Source organism: Python bivittatus, unplaced genomic scaffold (genome assembly GCF_059951505.1).
Source record: "Python bivittatus isolate LINGU-HERP-01145 unplaced genomic scaffold, Pbiv_v1 ctg000370_np1212, whole genome shotgun sequence".
NCBI classification, from domain to species: Eukaryota; Metazoa; Chordata; class Lepidosauria; order Squamata; family Pythonidae; genus Python; species Python bivittatus.
The window spans coordinates 1,708,234-1,724,913 of record NW_028277062.1 but is presented as its reverse complement, the minus strand read 5'-3'; the positions used below and the strand labels follow the sequence as shown (position 1 = coordinate 1,724,913).

Genomic DNA, 16,680 nt, shown 5'->3' with positions numbered 1-16,680 from the left:
ATGAATGAATTGCCCTACAAATAGAGAATATATATGCACAGTTATAATGAAATATATTCAGCCTTTATGGGAACCACTGCGTACGCTTTCATAGACTGTGCATATATGCATGTATTGGAATAAATGTATATTTTCTTTCTGTTGCATATTTTCTTTTGCTATTTTTTTTTGTTTTGGTTCTGTTTCATTAAAGGCAAAAAAGAAATGTTGTTAAAAGCTTGGTTAATAGCTGGTGATCATTTGATAGCTGCTTTCTCTGGGGCTGACGGCGTAAGAGCCTGTGATTGTGAAGCTTCGATGGTTGTGGGTAAGTTGGGAATTTTACCGAAGCATATGTTTGTTTTCATTAAGAGGTAGCTCGCATCACCCCGTTTATTTATTTATTTGAATTTATTATCTTGAATATGAAAGTGAACTAGAGTAGAAGTGTCAGATAACCAAGGACAGAACAGCTGCATATGCTTATCACATCTGCATCAGATTGAGGAGAGTGGAAAATTAGATCTCCCCCTTCATCACAGCACATCTGTCACATCTGTTGCAGGCCTAGTTTTCCATCAGCCATCCACTCTTGTTGGCTATGGGGTATGCAACATTGTGGAATCAAGGGGGAATTGTTGAACCTTGGTTAATGCCCACAAAAATCAGGTGGACTTTTGCTCTCACCATGCTCTGTGGACACCTAGTAGCTGGTAAGTTGTCATGGATCCCAACTGTTGAAGAATTCTGTGATGTTTGGAAACTTGCAGTCGCTGACGCAGCCAGCTTTCGGTCACTTGGGTCCTTCAGGAGCGTTGGCCTGTGGCTCTGGTCATCCTGGGGAAAAGTTGAAGTGTACTTCCATCCGTGTGCTGGGAGACAGCTGGGTGAGGCTAACTTTTTCCCGCCCCCACGTCTTTATTGGCAAGGCTTTTTGGGAACAGGAAATGCAGAAGTCTGCTCATCACATCCAGGCTAAAGAAAGCTCTGTGGATGGAGAATTATCCTCATGGACAGTTCCCCCCACCCCCGAATTATTATTTCCTTTGGATGACCACAGGAGATGGTCATGTTAATGTCTCTTGAGTGGTTCCCATTTTGATTTTTTTTGGTATTTTTTTGCCCTTCCCAACGATCAGTACCCTTGGCCTTTGAATGAATGAACAGCTGGACAGGAAGTTCTCCATTGTGCTGAAGAAATATGGGCTAGAGAGGCCCCCACAGCTGTGCAGGTGGGGGCGCATGAAGGAAAACCAATGGAAAACGCTGTTGCTGGCACTCAGCGGCTTCAGTGGAAGGAAGGAAGGAAGGAAGAGAATTGAATAGGAGAGTCATTAGGATTCCCGCTGTTCAGGTTGATAAAAGGTGGCTACAATAGAAGAGAGAGTGCTTTTGTTTGGAGGACGTAAAGGCCCTTGGTCTGCGTGTCTTTGTATGAAGAGGGAAATTGGGCTCTTTGAAGGCAGCTTTGCTCCCTTTCTAACCATGCGTCTACGCAATCACCGAAAATTTGGGGTAGGCGAAGGCAAGAGAAAGCTACATCCGCTGAGCCTTTATCTCCCGTGTTGCAGCTGGAGACCTGCGCTGGCCTCTCTCCCCATTGTCCTGCCCACCGTCAAGTCTGGATTGAAACGCCAGACCATGTTTCAGTGCCTAATTGAGAGCAGGGGTGGGAGGGCCCCAAGAGGTTTTAATGAAGGGCCCACATCTGGGGCTGCTGATGTCACGTCCACTGTTGCTCCAGGAATTCATGCCTGCCAGTGTCTGGGGCGGGGGGGGGGTGGCTTTTCCAAAAGAAATCTCTAGGGCAAAGTTTCTTTAGGGCAGTATTTCTCCAATGGGTGCCTTCCAAATATGTTGCATGCTGGATCTCCTCAAGAATGGCCTGTCTTGGCAAGGGACAATGGGTGACGTAGTCCCAACGTATCTGACCTAACCACACGTCATTCAGGCGATTGTGGAGGGCCAGAGCTCTGCATCGGTGGTGCGCCGTGGGTAGCCAGGTTTACCGGATCCGGGAGTGGCTGGTCTCTGATGCACGCTTGAGCCCACAAACAGGAGAACAGGGTCTCCCATGGAGAAGGCACGAAAGGTACTCTTTTAGGGTACTCTGTTTACCGAGAAGTAAAGCCATTCCTGCTTTCTGGCCAAAGGCGCATTATACCTGAACCACGCCAGGTCCTCTTTTTAAATTGAATTGAATCGATTTCGCCATACCACTGCTTCGTATCGAAATAAATTAGGCTACCGGCCTTCAGCTTCTGCCCATTCTGCAATTTCTTCCACCCCTCCTTGCCTTTCCGCAGGTTTTTCCGGCTCTGCTCCTGCTCTCTGACTGCAGTCCTTTTGTCTGACCAGGTATTTTAGGGAGACATTGCAAATTACGCTAACTAATCCGTGGTTACATAAAGGCCTCTTTCCTGGCTCCAGCGCCTCTGTGTGTGTGTGTTTGTGGAATTCAAGGCGCCTGTCTGCAAGGCGGTACCCAGGAGATGACACCTGTGGTGGAGGCTCTGTGAATAGACTGTTCTTTTAAAATCCTTATTGTTTTTTTAAAGGGGCGAGAGGGAGACGCAGAAAAAGCCATCAGTGGAGCCATAGGAGGGGTCCCAGGGCGGGCTTTTTTAATCATGCTTAGTGGTGATTTCTAGAACAAATCCCTCACCTGGGAAAAACCCTGTAATATTTGTTGATCACAACAGGAGTGTGTGTGTGTGTCTTCCGTTTTCACCTGATTTTTTTTTTTTTAAATGCTCTTCTGGTGGGTCATCCAAGGAATGTCTCGTGCATGTTTCTTTCATATCCATATTCTTTTCTGTGGTTTGGAAGTCCTGCTCAGTTTCTAGAATTGGAAGTTATTGAGGGCAAAGCATTATAGGCCTGTCCCATTTATTTTTGCAGAATATACTTTATTTAACCATATTTTCCATCCGCTGGTAACCAAGATGTCTAGATTTCTTCCTCCGGGAACCATAAGCCGTGTCAGCCTCACACGTGCCCCAAACCATCTGAAAACCCCTCGAAATGCTATTAATTTCCAAACATTGTAAAGTCTGCTGTCTAAGGTGGCTGGGAAAATTGACACGAGGTGAGGAGCAATAAAATGCCCCCTCTCCTTCACTAAACCTTCTCTTTAAACTGAAGAGTTAGCATGACCTGATCCCACATGAGGAGGAAAACTAGAAATCCGTGGGTTGAAGGTCCTGCCCCATTTCCAAATTTAGCAGGCGTCGAAGTCTTCTGTTGTGATTGCTTCTCGTTTCTGTCTGGGCGCTCGTCGTTCCAATTTGTTAATCTGCCCTAATTGGGTCAATTTTGGAGGTTGAAAAGCGAGCGCGCTCCAGTTGATGGAGGTTAACCGAGCGGGCCGGGGCCAGGGCATGCTGTCCTGGGGCCGAGAAGGGGCAGGAGGGGCGTTGCAGGCGGGCAGGAGGAGAGGACTGGGGGGCGGTCTGGGCGCCGCGGGCGCAGGTTGGCGCTCCCGCCGCCCGCGCAGGCTACTGTTGAGTCCGCTCCCGCCCCGTCCATTATGCAGTCGGGGCTCCGCCTCCCGATTGGCCCAGCCGGGCAGCCAATGGGCGCGCCGCGGAGCCTCCTGGTGGCAGCGCTAGGGTACACGTGCGCGCGGGGCGTGGAGCGGGCCGGGTGACATCAGCGGCGCAGGGCCAGCGCCGCCGCTCCGCCTCGGATTATACAACGCGCCGCCTCCCCGCCCGCCCGGCCAGAGCCAGAGCCAGAGCCAGAGCCAGAGGCAGAGGCAGCTGAGCCGGGAAGGCGACCCACGCTCCTCCGCGCAGCTCGGCCCGCCGCTCCCCGCGCTCTTCTCCCCCGTGGCCGGCGAGAGAATGCATTTGGTCAGCGAGGGCGCCGCCGCCAACTGGTCGCGAGGAGCCGGAGAGCAGTTCGCCCCGTCCCAGGCGTGCGTCGGCTAGGCGCCCCGGCAGGCAGGACCCGCCCGTGAGTGCAGCGGGGCGGCCTTCTTCGGGGGTGCAGGGAGCCCTCCCCCGCGGGGGCTTCCGTGCCGGGCAGCGGGGAGCGCGGCCCCGCCTAGAGGCTCCAGGGCGGCGGCGGCGGCGGCGCCTGGGCTTGCAGCCCCGCGCCTGCATCACGTGGGCCGGGCTGGGAACAGAATGTTCTCTCCGGCGAGCGCTTTCGTAATCCGGCTGGCTCTGCCGGGCGGGGAGGGGAGCAGGGAGGCGCGCCGCCGCCGCCGCCGCACCAGTTCTGGCCATGTGCGGGGGGCGGCCGGGGGCGGAGGGAGCGCCTCTCTCGCTTCTGCGAGGCGGGGAAGGCCGGGCTGGCGCGCGCGCTCGGGGGTCTCGGCTCCTGGGGTCTGCCTGGCCCGAGGAGGCCCGCTGAGCGGGGCGAGCAGGAGGAGGGGCGGTGTAAGTTGCGGGTCCAGCTTGGCTTTGCTTTTGCTCCCCCCCATTTCTCGCGGCGTGGAAAGGAAGGAGGGGGCGCGGGGGTGCTGGAGGGGCAAAGCCTGCCGTGGGAAGGGGGAGCTCAGCGCTGTTCCTGGTGGGCTTGGGCGAAGTGAGGATCTGGAGGCAGCCCGCCGACCTCTAGGCCGGCGTTTCCCCATCTCAGCCACTTTTAAGAGGGTGGGCTTCGACTCCCAGAATCCCCGCTGCGGGCTGGGGGACTCTGGGAGTTGGAGTACACTCTTAAAAGTGACTGAGATGGAGCTGTCTCAGTGCTCTGTCCCGATCGAGGGGTGTGGCTCGCTGGTTGCAGCTTCTCCCCCCCTTTGTGGGGACTTCAGTGCTGGCTTCCAGAAGTTTGCCAGCTGAACCCCGAAACCCACTTCCGGTCTCTTGGCCAGTCCAGCTCCGTTGACAAAAGGGGGCTTCGCTCTAACTAATTGCACTATGGCAGTCAGAGGGTTTTGCTTCACTTGGGGTCAAATAATACGGCCACACAGCTTTAAAAGCGAGGATTTGGCTGTTGGATCCCTGAAATGTGGCTTTTCAAATGGTAGCTTGGCTGGAGGATGTATTATTTGCCCAGCAAATGCAAGTCGCCTTATTGGAAGTCTTGCGAAGCCTTGTTGGTTGTAAAACAGAATATCGTTTCTTTATCCAGCGGCTGCCTAAAGAAAAACAGCTCTTGCCTTTTATAGAATTTCTCCGTCCTAAGAGAACATGCTGTGCTAAGGGTTTGTTGTGAGATCCTTTCTAGTTTTGCACTTCTTTTTCGTGGAGCTCCTCCTGGCTGTGAGTTGCCAACTGTCTTCACCACTGCCTACGCCTCTTGTAAGGTTAGGAACAGCTTGTTCTTTTTCAGTTAGCCCCGCCTTCCCCAACCTGGCGCCCTCCAGAAGTGTATATCGGCTCCCATGATCCCTGGCAGCGGGGCACTGGGAGCGTTTGCTGGGGATGATGGGGTCTTCGTGCCGCGTGTCTGGAAGAGATCGGTTTGTGGGCTAGTAGCGGGTAGTCCTCCTCGCTGAAATTGCTAGCCTGCAAAGGTTGGGCTGGTGTTTTTACAGCTGTTGGGAGCTCAAAGAGACAGGGACCCGGCTGTTTCCTTGTGAGTTGGCAGTGCGGCATTCCTGTTGCGTATTTTTTTTTCTGGAGAGGAGCAAGGAAAGAACGCAAGGCCGATTGTTTGCAGTGCTGATGATGTGAGCCTGCCTCCAAAACAGGCCTTTGTTCGTAAAAGCTGATGCCACGGTGGCCATTAAGGTGTTTCAATATTCTTTTTTGTCTTGGGGAATGACTGTAATCGGCCCTTTGTCTGGAAACGGAAAACACAGGCGCATCAGGTGAGCCTCCCAGCGTGTCTGTACAGGCCCAGTTCCAAGTACCTGAGTTTCATTTCAGACGGTCAGCGTGCGTGCCTGTGCAAATACGCACGCATGCGTGCATAAGACCTTTTGTAAGCATCCAAAGTCCTTCCAAGTGGAGGTGTTTCCCTTCCAGTCTGATTCCCTAAGTCCCAAAGAACAAACGTAGGGTATAATCTTGTAAGGCTTATATTCAGCTGAGGCAGAAAGCTCTGTCATTATCAGAGCGTTCGATGTTCCCCAGCCTACATCAGCCTGGTAAAAAATCGCATTTAACTCGGGGAATTATGTCCTCCTGGAGGCTGGATATGGTAACCGCCAGCTTTGTTCATCAGCGCTGAGCCTCCTTGCATTGTGTTTTGCTTGGTAAGAACTGAAAATTCATTCTGCGAGATGAAGCTGGGACTTTCAGCACTAGCGCTGGAATTAGGGACGATTCCACGAATTCTTTAAAAAGTGCCGTTTCATCTCAAGGGAGCAGCCGGTTTTGCTAGGGCGAGTCAGAGACCTCGTCTCACACCTTGGCAGAGAGCAGATCACTCTGTGGCTTCTAAGAGTTGCTGACTGCAGCATTTTGATACACCTGTGGCTGGAAATGGCACCGAGATCCCAGTTCTAGAGTTGGAACCTACACACGTTTCTAAGGACAGGCGTGGGCATTTTTAACCATCCCCCTCTGACTCAGCAGTTCTGGTGTACGTTCTTGGTGGACAAGAATATTTTAAAAATAGAAACCCTCCAACGCTAATTTGCTAAAACTTAGCTCTTGCAATCTGTTAACACCGTGGTCCCTTCCCAGCAGTAGAAACCCTATGAACTTGCAGGTTTTGTGATGGGAGGAATCCAGGGCCTAGGAATAGAATTGTGGGGCTTAAATACAATTTAAGAGCAAGAGATTGGGGTGCTGTTAAACATCATCTACTTATAGGAGAACAGGGAATAAAATAAGCGGGCTCTGGTTGCTATAACAACTCTCTGAAGATGCTTCAAGGAGAGTCAAATTTATCCAAATACTTCGCCCTGGCAATCCTGAACAAATCTGCATGATTAGCACGCTTGATTTATTGTGGTTTATTTGCAGCACGGCATCAGTATTTTCAGATCCCAGCTTGTAGGGTTAGGCGTGTTTTGTCTGGGGAGAAAGTGTTCTGACTTCAACAGCAGAAGGTCACAGATTGAGATTATTAGGGGTGATTGTATGGTCAGGCTGAGTCAGTCCAACACAACTGAGAAGCACCAGGTTGGAAAAGGCTGATCTGCATTGGCAGATTGGCAGGTCGTGGCATAGAAGAGAGTCTGGCAAAGTTTAGCCATGGTTTGGCTGGAGGAAAACCTGTATATGACTGATCACAGAATGGGAAAACAATATTGGAAACCTCAGTTGGTAAACCCAGAAGCAGATACAAGGAGGCTTCAATGCGTACATCGCACTAAACCAGTGTTTCTCAAGCTTGGCAACTTTAAGATGTGTGGACTTCAACTCCCAGCATTCCCCAGCCATGCTGGCTGGGGAATGCTGGGAGTTGAAGTCCACACATCTTAAAGTTGCCAAGCTTGAGAAAAACAGCACTAAACCATCGAATCATAAGTTCGGGAAGGGTGACTTGGTGTAGAGTTCAACCCTCCTGCTTAGCGCAGGAATCTAGTACATATTATTCTGGATTTCATTAAGGTTTAGCAGGAGGACTAGAAACTTGGTTTTTGCCCTTTGAGGGCTGTTAATATAATATGGTGACAATATACTACAGTTAAATTTCTAGCCCATTTAAATTATTGGGGGGTGGTAGTGAAAAGGGAATAATGCTCTGCAACAGCTTGTATAATTATAATTGACTTTTGCTCTGTGTTTTGGCTAAAAAAGATGAATAGTGATGCTGCTGGAAGAATTTTCCCAAACAGCTAATTTAGCCTTTCTTTTACTGCTAAGGTGGAAAAAAGGGAGCATGGGTTATCCCAGGCCTTCCAAAGGAAGCGTTATCCACCGTAGTGTGATTGAAATTCCTTCAGGTCTCCCCTGACTGTTTCCTCCAAAATCTCAAGCGGGGGGTGGGGGGACTGAAGGATCCTTTCCCAGAATGTTTTGACTTGGAAAGGGACTGACCTACCCACCCAGCTTCAGGGATAAGGGACCAAGGGCACCTTCTCTGTTCCTCCCCAGTTGATAAAGGTGTACCAGTTCAAGGCTCAAATGGTGGAGTCTCTTGGTCCTTCAAATGCTAAGTGAGCAAACCAGGGCCCCGAACAGGACAGGTCACTGGTGCAGAAGGACACGGTGTATTTCAAATATACCGATATGACAGCGTAACAGGGGGATGAGCTCAAGTTACAAACAGGACAGCACAGATACAGTTAAACCCTCCTCTTCTTGATCCTGGCCAAAACCTGCGATTAGCAGATAAACAAAGCAAGTTTTATCATCCTCAAGCAGGACAAAACTAATATTGTTAGTAAACCAGTCTTAACACATCTGGCAGAATGGAGTTAGGAATTGACAGCCCTCTTTGTTTAAGTGAAGGACAGTAGTGGCTCCTGGCCACAATCACACCCCTCCCTTCCCAGCCTTCAGCTGCCTATGGTGTAATCCCCCCAGATGTTCAAATCTCCCCCCAGCTCAGCCATTCTCTCCCTAGCAGTGTACTCCTGAGAGGATGCATCCCTCCCAACCCCAGACAATCCCACTGCACCAGCACAGGCGCAATACAGGTAGTCCCCATTTAGTGACTGCCTCGTTTAGTGACCGTTTGCAGTTCTGACGTTAATGAAACAGTAACTTTGCGACCAGTCCTTGCATTTACGACCTTTGCAGGTCTGTAAAGCAAAAGAAAGCTGAAGAAAGATCATAAGCACAGTTGCGGTTTCACTTAGTGACTGTTTCACTTAATGATCAAGTTGCCCATCCCAATTGTGGTCACTAAATGAGGACTACCTGTAAAAGCAGGAGGAGAAATTCTTGGCCCCCGCCCAGCCACCCCAGCACTTCTGTAGCCGTGCAACCAGGAGGTTGGATTCGGACCATGGCTTTCCCTTTAAGATCAGGGCCGACATATTACCCTGCGTGACTTGGAAGGTTTTTGTTGGAAAGAAAAATAACACACGTTCTTGGAGAGGTATACCTTATTAACGTATTAGTTAAGTCTTGACTGGATTTCATTTTTTCGGTTGCCTGGACTGCATTTCCAGAAGACAGCGGTGATGAAGGCTTACGCAAGGCTGGGGAAAATCAGCAGCAGAGAAATGAAATTGTGGCTAGCTGGTTTCCTTTCACCCTCTGATCGGTTGACTCTTGTGGTTGCTCTGGGGAGGGAGGGAAGATCGGGAACAATGCTGGGGATACCAGATTAGCAGCCGCGGATTAGGACAATTAGAGATGTATAGATGAGAAGGGCTGGCCTTTGACCTTAGTGATGCAAGGAAGAGCATTTGCCGGGGATTCTGTTAGCGGAAGGGGTCCCGGAGGGTAATTGGTATGCAACAGTGTTGTCCTGTGTGTTAGTTCTATTTTAGAGCCCTTGTTATAACATTTATTCTAAGTTTGGGTTCTGTTTCTTTACGCTCCCCCCTCCATTTCTCTTCCCTTGTAGGCGTTCCCTAAGAAATGTTCGCTGCTGATGCAAGCCATCTAGCCCCACGCGAATAAGGAGGTTCCCCTTCGGCCGGCGAGCTCCCTTCCTTCTCCCAAGGCTGTGCAGGGTGGAAGCCGCGGGGTTTTTGCCACTGCTCCCCCTGTTTCTTGGAGGCAGGGCCCATGTTCCAGAAGCAGTCATGAGCGCCGGCTGCGAGTCCAGCCAGAACAGCGGGGGCAGCAGCAGCAGCAGCTCCGGGGCTCCCAGGAGGACCCGGGCTCCTCGCGGGAGTGACGCCCAGGGCCAAGCCACCGACGACATGGACGTCAACAGCAACGGCTCCAGCGGCAACGAATCTCACGGCGATTCCCATAGCAGCTCCCACAGCAGTGGCAACGGCAAAGATTCTGCCCTTCTGGAGACCACCGAAAGCAACAAGAGGTATGGATCGGGTGTGCAGAGAAGATGGGCCTCACCGCCTTCTGGCAGGGGATCACTTTGCCAAGTTGGCGATGGGAGGTTGGATTCGGTAGTAAGCCCCGGTGGGCGGTTTGGTCATGAGAAGGTCACTGGGATGTGGGGCAGTTGGTCTGTGGCAGGGCCAGCCCACATCAGGGTATCCAAATGCAGGGTTTGCGTTCCCCAGGCAGCCGTTTCCCATTGCTGTCCGGGAGAACTAAACCAGCCCCTGCCTGCCCCATCTCTCCACAGTTCCAACTCGCAAAGCCCCTCTCCCCCCAGCAGCTCCATCGCCTACAGCCTTCTCAGCGCCAGCTCAGAACAAGATAATCCATCCACCAGCGGCTGCAGGTAACCAGGGGCTGGCAGGTGTGGGCGGGCGAAGCATGCAGGGGTGGAGAATTGACCCACAGATGTGCAAAACAGTTTTTGAAAATGGATGGTGGGAACATTTAGTAGGGAGAGAGAGCAGAGTGCAAATCTGAACGTTATGCCTGCAGCTGTCTCTGGTGCTCTGTGCTTGCTAAAAATGTTCTGGTAGAGGAATGTAAAGATAAGAATGCGTAATTTGGAAAAGGATGAGAAAAAAGAGATTATATCAAAGCAGCATGAAACAATTGAGCAAAAGTAATAGTTACCGTAAGCTATTTTGTGTGCGTCAAGATAAGTTTTTTGTTTTCTGTTGCACTGAACTTGAGTTGTTTTTAATTCTTCTCGCCGTGGGTGTTTGGAGAGGATGAGAATTTTGTGCGTGCGCGTGCATGCAGGCTGGTATATATGACTTGCGGTGGTTCAGCTGTCCTGTGCGAGTCCTTCCCAGAAGAGTTCGGTCTGCTGTTGCAGCTGGCTTGACTGGTCTCTCTTTCATTGGCCCCCCGCAGCAGTGAGCAGTCGGCAAGGGTGAAGACACAAAAGGAGCTGATGAAGGCCCTGAAGGAGATGAAGATCCGGCTGCCCTCCGAGAAACGCAGCAAGGGGAAGTCGGGGACTCTGGCTACCCTCCAGTACGCCCTCTCCTGCGTGAAACAAGTCCAAGGTTGGTTCTTTGGGCTTAGTGGGAATTGCCAGATGGCTTTACTGGACACTTTAGAAAGAATTGGGCGGCCTTACTTCCTCTCCTTCCTCCCTTGTTCCCTTGCTTGAGGCAGAACCTCCAAGGAGGGGGCCAGTGAGTCGTTAGGGGGACCCTCCACTTTTCCTGAGTGGCCCACAACATCATACCACTGTCGGAGGGCCTTGTGTCCTGTTGCGTTGGGGGGCTCCTGAGTAAGGAGGATGGGTTATTGTCTCCTTCCAGATGTGAAGGTCCAGGTTCTCTGCTGGAGCCAAGCAGAGCTCCCGCAGAGCGCAAGGCAAAGGCCTTCGTGCTGATCCACTCTCCCTGCTGATCCACTCTCCCTGCTCTTCTCCCTTGCCTTTTAGCGAGCCAAGACTATTATAAGCAGTGGACCATTGATGACAGCCAGCCCTGCAGCCTGGATATGTCTACTTACAACATTGAGGAACTGGAGAACATCACGTCCGAGTACACGCTCAAAAACCTTGTGAGTAACGCCGCCTTGGGCTTTGTTCCCCAGGCAGTTCTTCAGGCCCTTCGTGGGAACGCAACCCAAATTGGGGGCTGAGAAATCCTGTCGGTTGAGGCGGAGAGCACAGTTTGGTTCCGTGTGCCAAGTGCACATACTTCCATGCTGCCTCTGAATGTCCATAGGATCATAAGAGTTGAAAGGGGCTGGAGGTCATGGAATCCACCCCCTGCTCTTCGGGATCTACTGAAGCACCTGACAGAGGACCATCCAGCCTCTGTTTGAAAACCTCTAGTCAACGTTAACCTAAACTCCTCACTGAATCTCTAATAAGGCAGCTTGAGCGGCATTGCTGATTCAGGCCATCTCCTGTCCATTCCATCACCCTTTCATCTTTGATGAGAGCTGGTGTGGTGTCGTCGTGAAGTTCTGAGTCCAGGCCTGGGGAGATTGAGGTTTAAATCCACCCACAGAAGGGTGCTGTGGGCCAGTCCACATATCCCCCAGTTTGTTGTAGGCATAAAATGAAGATTCCTATGTAAGTTTTCTTTGCATCTTGAGGTCAAACCTTGATGGTTCCTTCTATTACTGTGTCCTCGGGTCGGGACTAGGGCATGGGGATTGGAGCTGATTGGTGCCCCACCTTAACGGACCTCTTGTCCTCTAAATGTGCTGGACTTACAGTTCTATCGTTCCCAGCCAGCCTAGTCACAGCCAAGACCTGTTTATCCTGACTCTCCAGTCCATTTGTAGGCCCAGAAGGGCTTCTAGGGAGTGTCATCCATTTCTCAACCCTCCCTGTTTGTTTTGGTTGCAAAGGATACGTTCACAGTCGCCGTCTCCTTCACCACGGGCAAAATCGTTTACATCTCGGACCAAGCCGCCTTCATTCTGCGCTGCAAGAAAGAAGTCTTCACGGGGGCTAAGTTTGCAGAGTTCCTGGCACCTCAAGATGTCAGCATCTTCTATGGATCCACAGCACCATACCATTTGCCCTCCTGGAGTGCCTGCCCCTCTGCCAGTAAGTGGGGAATCATCCGTGAGCTTGGCATGGGGGCCACCTTGGGTCCCAGGCCCACTTCGGCTTTTTAACCATTGCAACCAAGACTGGAGTCCAGGAACAGCAATAGAGATGGACTCTTTAATCCTTCTTTTGATGTATTTGCCAAGGGGCATCTAAAACTTCTAGGAGAGGTGAGAAATCTTGTTGGAGATTTAAGAATTTAAGATTCAAGAAATCCTAAGAAATCTTTAAGAATTTAAGAAATCTTAAGAAATCTTTAAGAATTTAAGAGTTAAGAAATCTTAAATTTTTATTTAAAGCTGTTTGTCAGATTAGACTTGAGGCCCAAGTGAGGAATTAAGAAAAAAGCCCATTTTCCTCAACTTCCAGACCAGCCCGTTCACCACAAGCTGCTCTTTCTTCCTCTTTCCCTTTCTTAACCTGCAGCTGCCATGGACTACACCCAAGAGAAATCTGTCTTCTGCCGGATCAGGTGAGTTTCGTCTTCATCAGATCCCGTGCCTCCGTAAGTGTTCGGAAGATGCGGGATTTGAACTTGGCCGGAGGGTGGAAAGAACCTGGTCTTTCGGATCCAAAGCCCTCTGAAAGCCTTGCCTGGCCGGAAGATCCCCGCCATGGTTTGGCTAACTGGACAAGGACTGTGCTGGAGGATAAAACTGAAAAAAGGCCCCCGGAGCCCCTCTCGGGAGGGAGGGTCCTTTCCTGCCAAGCGAGGGTGAGAAGGTGGAACCCTGGGCAAGGTGGGAGGAAGGATGGCAGAGCGCACAGCTGCTCCCAGGTCCCCCCTCCGCCCCTCCCTCTGTTGCTCTGCTGCTCCCTCCTGCTGGTCCTGGTCTCCTCCGGCCTCTGGTCTTATTGCAGGCATTTGTTTCTCAGCGGAGGCCACGCAGGAGGGCGCGAGCTGCGCTACTACCCCTTCCGGCTGACGCCTTACCTGACCAAAGTCCGGGACTCCGACAGCACCGAGGGACAGCCTTGCTGCCTACTCATCGCAGAGCGCATCCACTCGGGCTACGAAGGTAAGGGGGGCCCCTGCATCTCGCCTGCCAGTCAGCCCGCGGTGTGCTTGGGGGGCAAGGAGGAGCCGTGCCCGTTGGTCTAGCTTCCTGGCGGTGGCGCTCGGCCTTGTGGCAGCGATGACCTCCCTGGTTTCTCCCACCTTTGAGAGAGCCTCTCCCGGGATCCCACTTTGCCAGCTGGAAGGAACAGCCGCGGGTCTACAAGGGGAGTCGTGTGGATCTTTACAGACCTAAGAGACTGAAAATTGGCTGGCATGGGAGGGGGCGTGTTCTACCAAACCCTGCAATCCACAACTTGTCTGTAGCAGCTGCTGATGAACCAGATAATTATTTCTCCATGATAAAGCTTGGTCCTTTTCAATCAGTGTTCTTCAACCTTGGCCGCTTTAAGATGGGTGAACTTCAACTCCCAGAATTCCCCAGCCAGCCATGCTGGCTGGGGAATTCTGGGAGTTGAAGTTCACCCATCTTAAAGTGGCCAAGGTTGAGGAACACTGATTTAAAAAACCACCTAAGGTAACAGCTATTATTACTTTGTGTAGGCAGAGCACTTCAGGTGGAACCTTGATTTAAAATAAAGATGCGTGTTAATCCTTTCTTTGCATGCAGAAGGCCAGCACGTCTGGGAGAAGAGTTAACCCTCTCCCTGACATGCTTTTTAACACGCAGGGAGCCTTTTTTAAAAAACAAGTTTTCCCAACTTGGGGGAAAAGAGTCTCCTGTGCTAAATAAAACTGGCTCTATTCTTAGCAAAACGGGATATAGTGTGAACAAGCAAAAAAATATCCTCCCCCCCCCCCCCCGAAATCAGTGACAGAGAAAATACCTCTAATTGTGTGTCTGACTTGCTTCACCTGGGAGGTTCCATAACATAGCTTTAAATTCAGGCACGCGTGTGTTAAATTCCAGAACTCCGGCTACAGCTGGATTGATCCTTGAATGAGCAAGGCGGGTAGGGGGAAGGTTTGTCTCTTTTTGGGGTTGGCAGTACAGGAGTTTACGCGCCTTTACTTACCCCATGTTCGCTGTTCTTGTAGGTCTGTTGTTGCACCTCCTCACAACGAGGCAGCGGGAGGGAAGCCGCAGAGCAAAAGCCAGTTGCTCTAACGCGCGACATTTTTCAGGGGAAAAACTGCAGAGCCTTTGGGAAACCCGGGTTGTGAATCTCGAGAACGGGAAAAATCAAAATAGAAAAGTTTCTAGAAATCAATGGACAGATTTTATGCATCGGTAGGACAAGGCGTGCGCCTGCCAGGCGTCCTCGGAACGATTTGTGTTAATTGGGCCTTGCCTTTTTTTCACCCCCAGCCCCCCGGATCCCTCCTGATAAAAGAATCTTCACCACCAGACACACGCCTAGCTGCTTATTTCAGGATGTGGATGAGCGGTGAGGAGTTGGGGTTGCAGGTGTGGTGGGGTGTCTGGGAACAGCCTTGGGAGGCGGTTCCGGGGTTCCCCGATCCAAGCGGCCTGCTCAGAAAGGAGGACGTGTTGGTCAGTTATCTTGGGGGGTGGGTCTTCCTCTGCGTGGTTTAGGAGGGAGACCGTCTCCTTGAAGTCTCTGGTCAGGTATCTTCTGCCTGGATTCAGAGAGGGCTGTTCAATTCCTCAGTTGGATGCTGACGATTCCCTTTTGCGCTAAACCCTCCTGACTGCTGCCTGTTTTCATTCTCAGAGCTGCCCCCCTGCTTGGCTACCTCCCCCAAGATCTGGTTGGAACCCCTGTCCTTTTCTACCTGCACCCTGAGGACCGGCCCCTTATGCTGGCCATACACAAGAAGAGTAAGTATGGGATGAACGAGCGTAGCATGCGAGGCGGTTGAGGCTGATTTCTTTTTTTTAAATTAGCTTTATGCCTTAAAGTAACTTGAAGCTTGGCCTAGCGGCAGTTGCCACTGTGGTTCACCCTGCCCCCCCCCCTTTCCAGTCCTGCAATACGCCGGCCAGCCCTTCGACCACTCGCCCATCCGCTTCTGCGCTCGCAACGGCGAATACGTCACTATTGACACCAGCTGGTCCAGCTTCGTCAACCCCTGGAGCCGCAAAGTCTCTTTCATCATGGGGAGGCACAAAGTGCGGACGTGAGTGCCAAGCCCCACTGTAGAGGAAGGGGGTTAGGAGCAGGGTATCTCGAAGAGCGCCGTGCCGAAGGACCCTGGGGGCACCCAGCTCCCATCAGAGACAGAAGGGAGGACAGAGCCGGCCGCCTCCAGGCCAGTGGGCAGAGCTCAGCTGGCGGGGGGCTTGATGGGGGCTGAGCAGCTTTGCAGGGTAGGGGAAAGGCTGGGTGTTTGTTGTGGGGAGGAGAGGTCAGTGGACTTCCCAGATGGGGCCGCAGGCAGAGAAAGCTGGCCTTGGGACAGAGGAGGAGGGGCGAGTGTCTGGACGGCTACAGAGAAAGCGGGAGAAAGGGGTCCTTGGATTGGAGTGGGGAGAAAAGAAGCAGGTCGGTGGACCCTCAGTGAGTCCTTGCAGGGGGGTCTCTGTCTTCCGTCGCTCCAGGCAGCGAAATTCCCGCCCAGCGAGGCCTAATCCTTCCCCTTTGGGTGCATTAAGGCTGCAGCACCCAGCCGGGACCCCCTGTAGCCGTGCTGCCTGGGGATCTGGGAGTTGCTGTCCCAGCCCCTCTGGAGGGCAGAGGGATGCTGCTGGCGGGCCCTTGTCAGTGGGGAGAGGGGGCAAAAGCAGGGGGAGGAAAGGGGTGGACGGAGAGGAGCTGGCAACCGTCGTCTTCCTAGTGGGAGGAAGGATTGGGTGCAAAGAACGAGGGACCATGGAGGGGGGGGACATGAAGATGGTCTTCTCTTCTCATCTCCTTCCTTGTTCACCCCAGGGGCCCCCTCAACGAGGACTTCTTCACAGCCCCGAAAGCGCTGAAGGCAAAGGCTCTGGAGCTAGACATCCAGGAGCTTTCTGAGCAGATCCACCGGCTCCTGCTGCAGGTGAGGCCTTCCCTTCCCTCCCCTCCCCTCCCCTCCCCTCCCCCCCAGCCCCGGCTCTAACCCTCTTCCCATCTGCCGTTGCCAGCCGGTGCACAGCAGTGGCGCCCTGGGCCTTTGCAGCAACGCCTCCCATGAGCAGTTCCTCAGCATCGCCTCCTCCAGTGACAGCAACGGCTTCCCCCAGGAGGAGGCCCAGGCTCTCCGGCCGGTGAGTGCGGGGAAGGACTGGGTCCCGTTGTCCCTCGGGGTCTTTTGCTCCCTTCCAGATCACATCTCCCAAGAGAGTGGCTCCGTAAATCAGCTCTCGCGTTTAATAGCCTGCTCTACCTGGCCCTTGAGACCCCTGATGGAGCCGATCCTGGTGGGTTGAGGGAGGGGAATAT

The 16,680-nt window shown here is 52.3% G+C and overlaps 1 protein-coding gene across 3 annotated transcripts in view; it reads left to right on the top strand.

Moving 5' to 3' along the window:
- The window catches only part of PER1 (period circadian regulator 1), a 35,318-nt gene that overhangs the window by 8,412 nt on the left and 10,226 nt on the right, over positions 1–16,680 (top strand). The window contains exons 1-13 of one of the 3 annotated variants that reach the window (XM_088142278.1): positions 3,677–3,936; positions 9,346–9,768; positions 10,039–10,137; positions 10,668–10,822; positions 11,209–11,330; positions 12,132–12,333; positions 12,763–12,808; positions 13,213–13,355; positions 14,664–14,742; positions 15,031–15,137; positions 15,283–15,436; positions 16,189–16,297; positions 16,383–16,505. In XM_088142278.1, coding sequence (XP_087998404.1) covers positions 9,527–9,768; positions 10,039–10,137; positions 10,668–10,822; positions 11,209–11,330; positions 12,132–12,333; positions 12,763–12,808; positions 13,213–13,355; positions 14,664–14,742; positions 15,031–15,137; positions 15,283–15,436; positions 16,189–16,297; positions 16,383–16,505 — 1,581 coding nt within the window. In that variant the 5' untranslated portion in view covers positions 3,677–3,936; positions 9,346–9,526. Of the gene's footprint in view, positions 1–3,676; positions 3,937–9,345; positions 9,769–10,038; positions 10,138–10,667; positions 10,823–11,208; positions 11,331–12,131; positions 12,334–12,762; positions 12,809–13,212; positions 13,356–14,663; positions 14,743–15,030; positions 15,138–15,282; positions 15,437–16,188; positions 16,298–16,382; positions 16,506–16,680 lie in introns of those variants that run through there. The other 2 variants (XM_088142276.1, XM_088142277.1) reach the window with 2 other exon arrangements.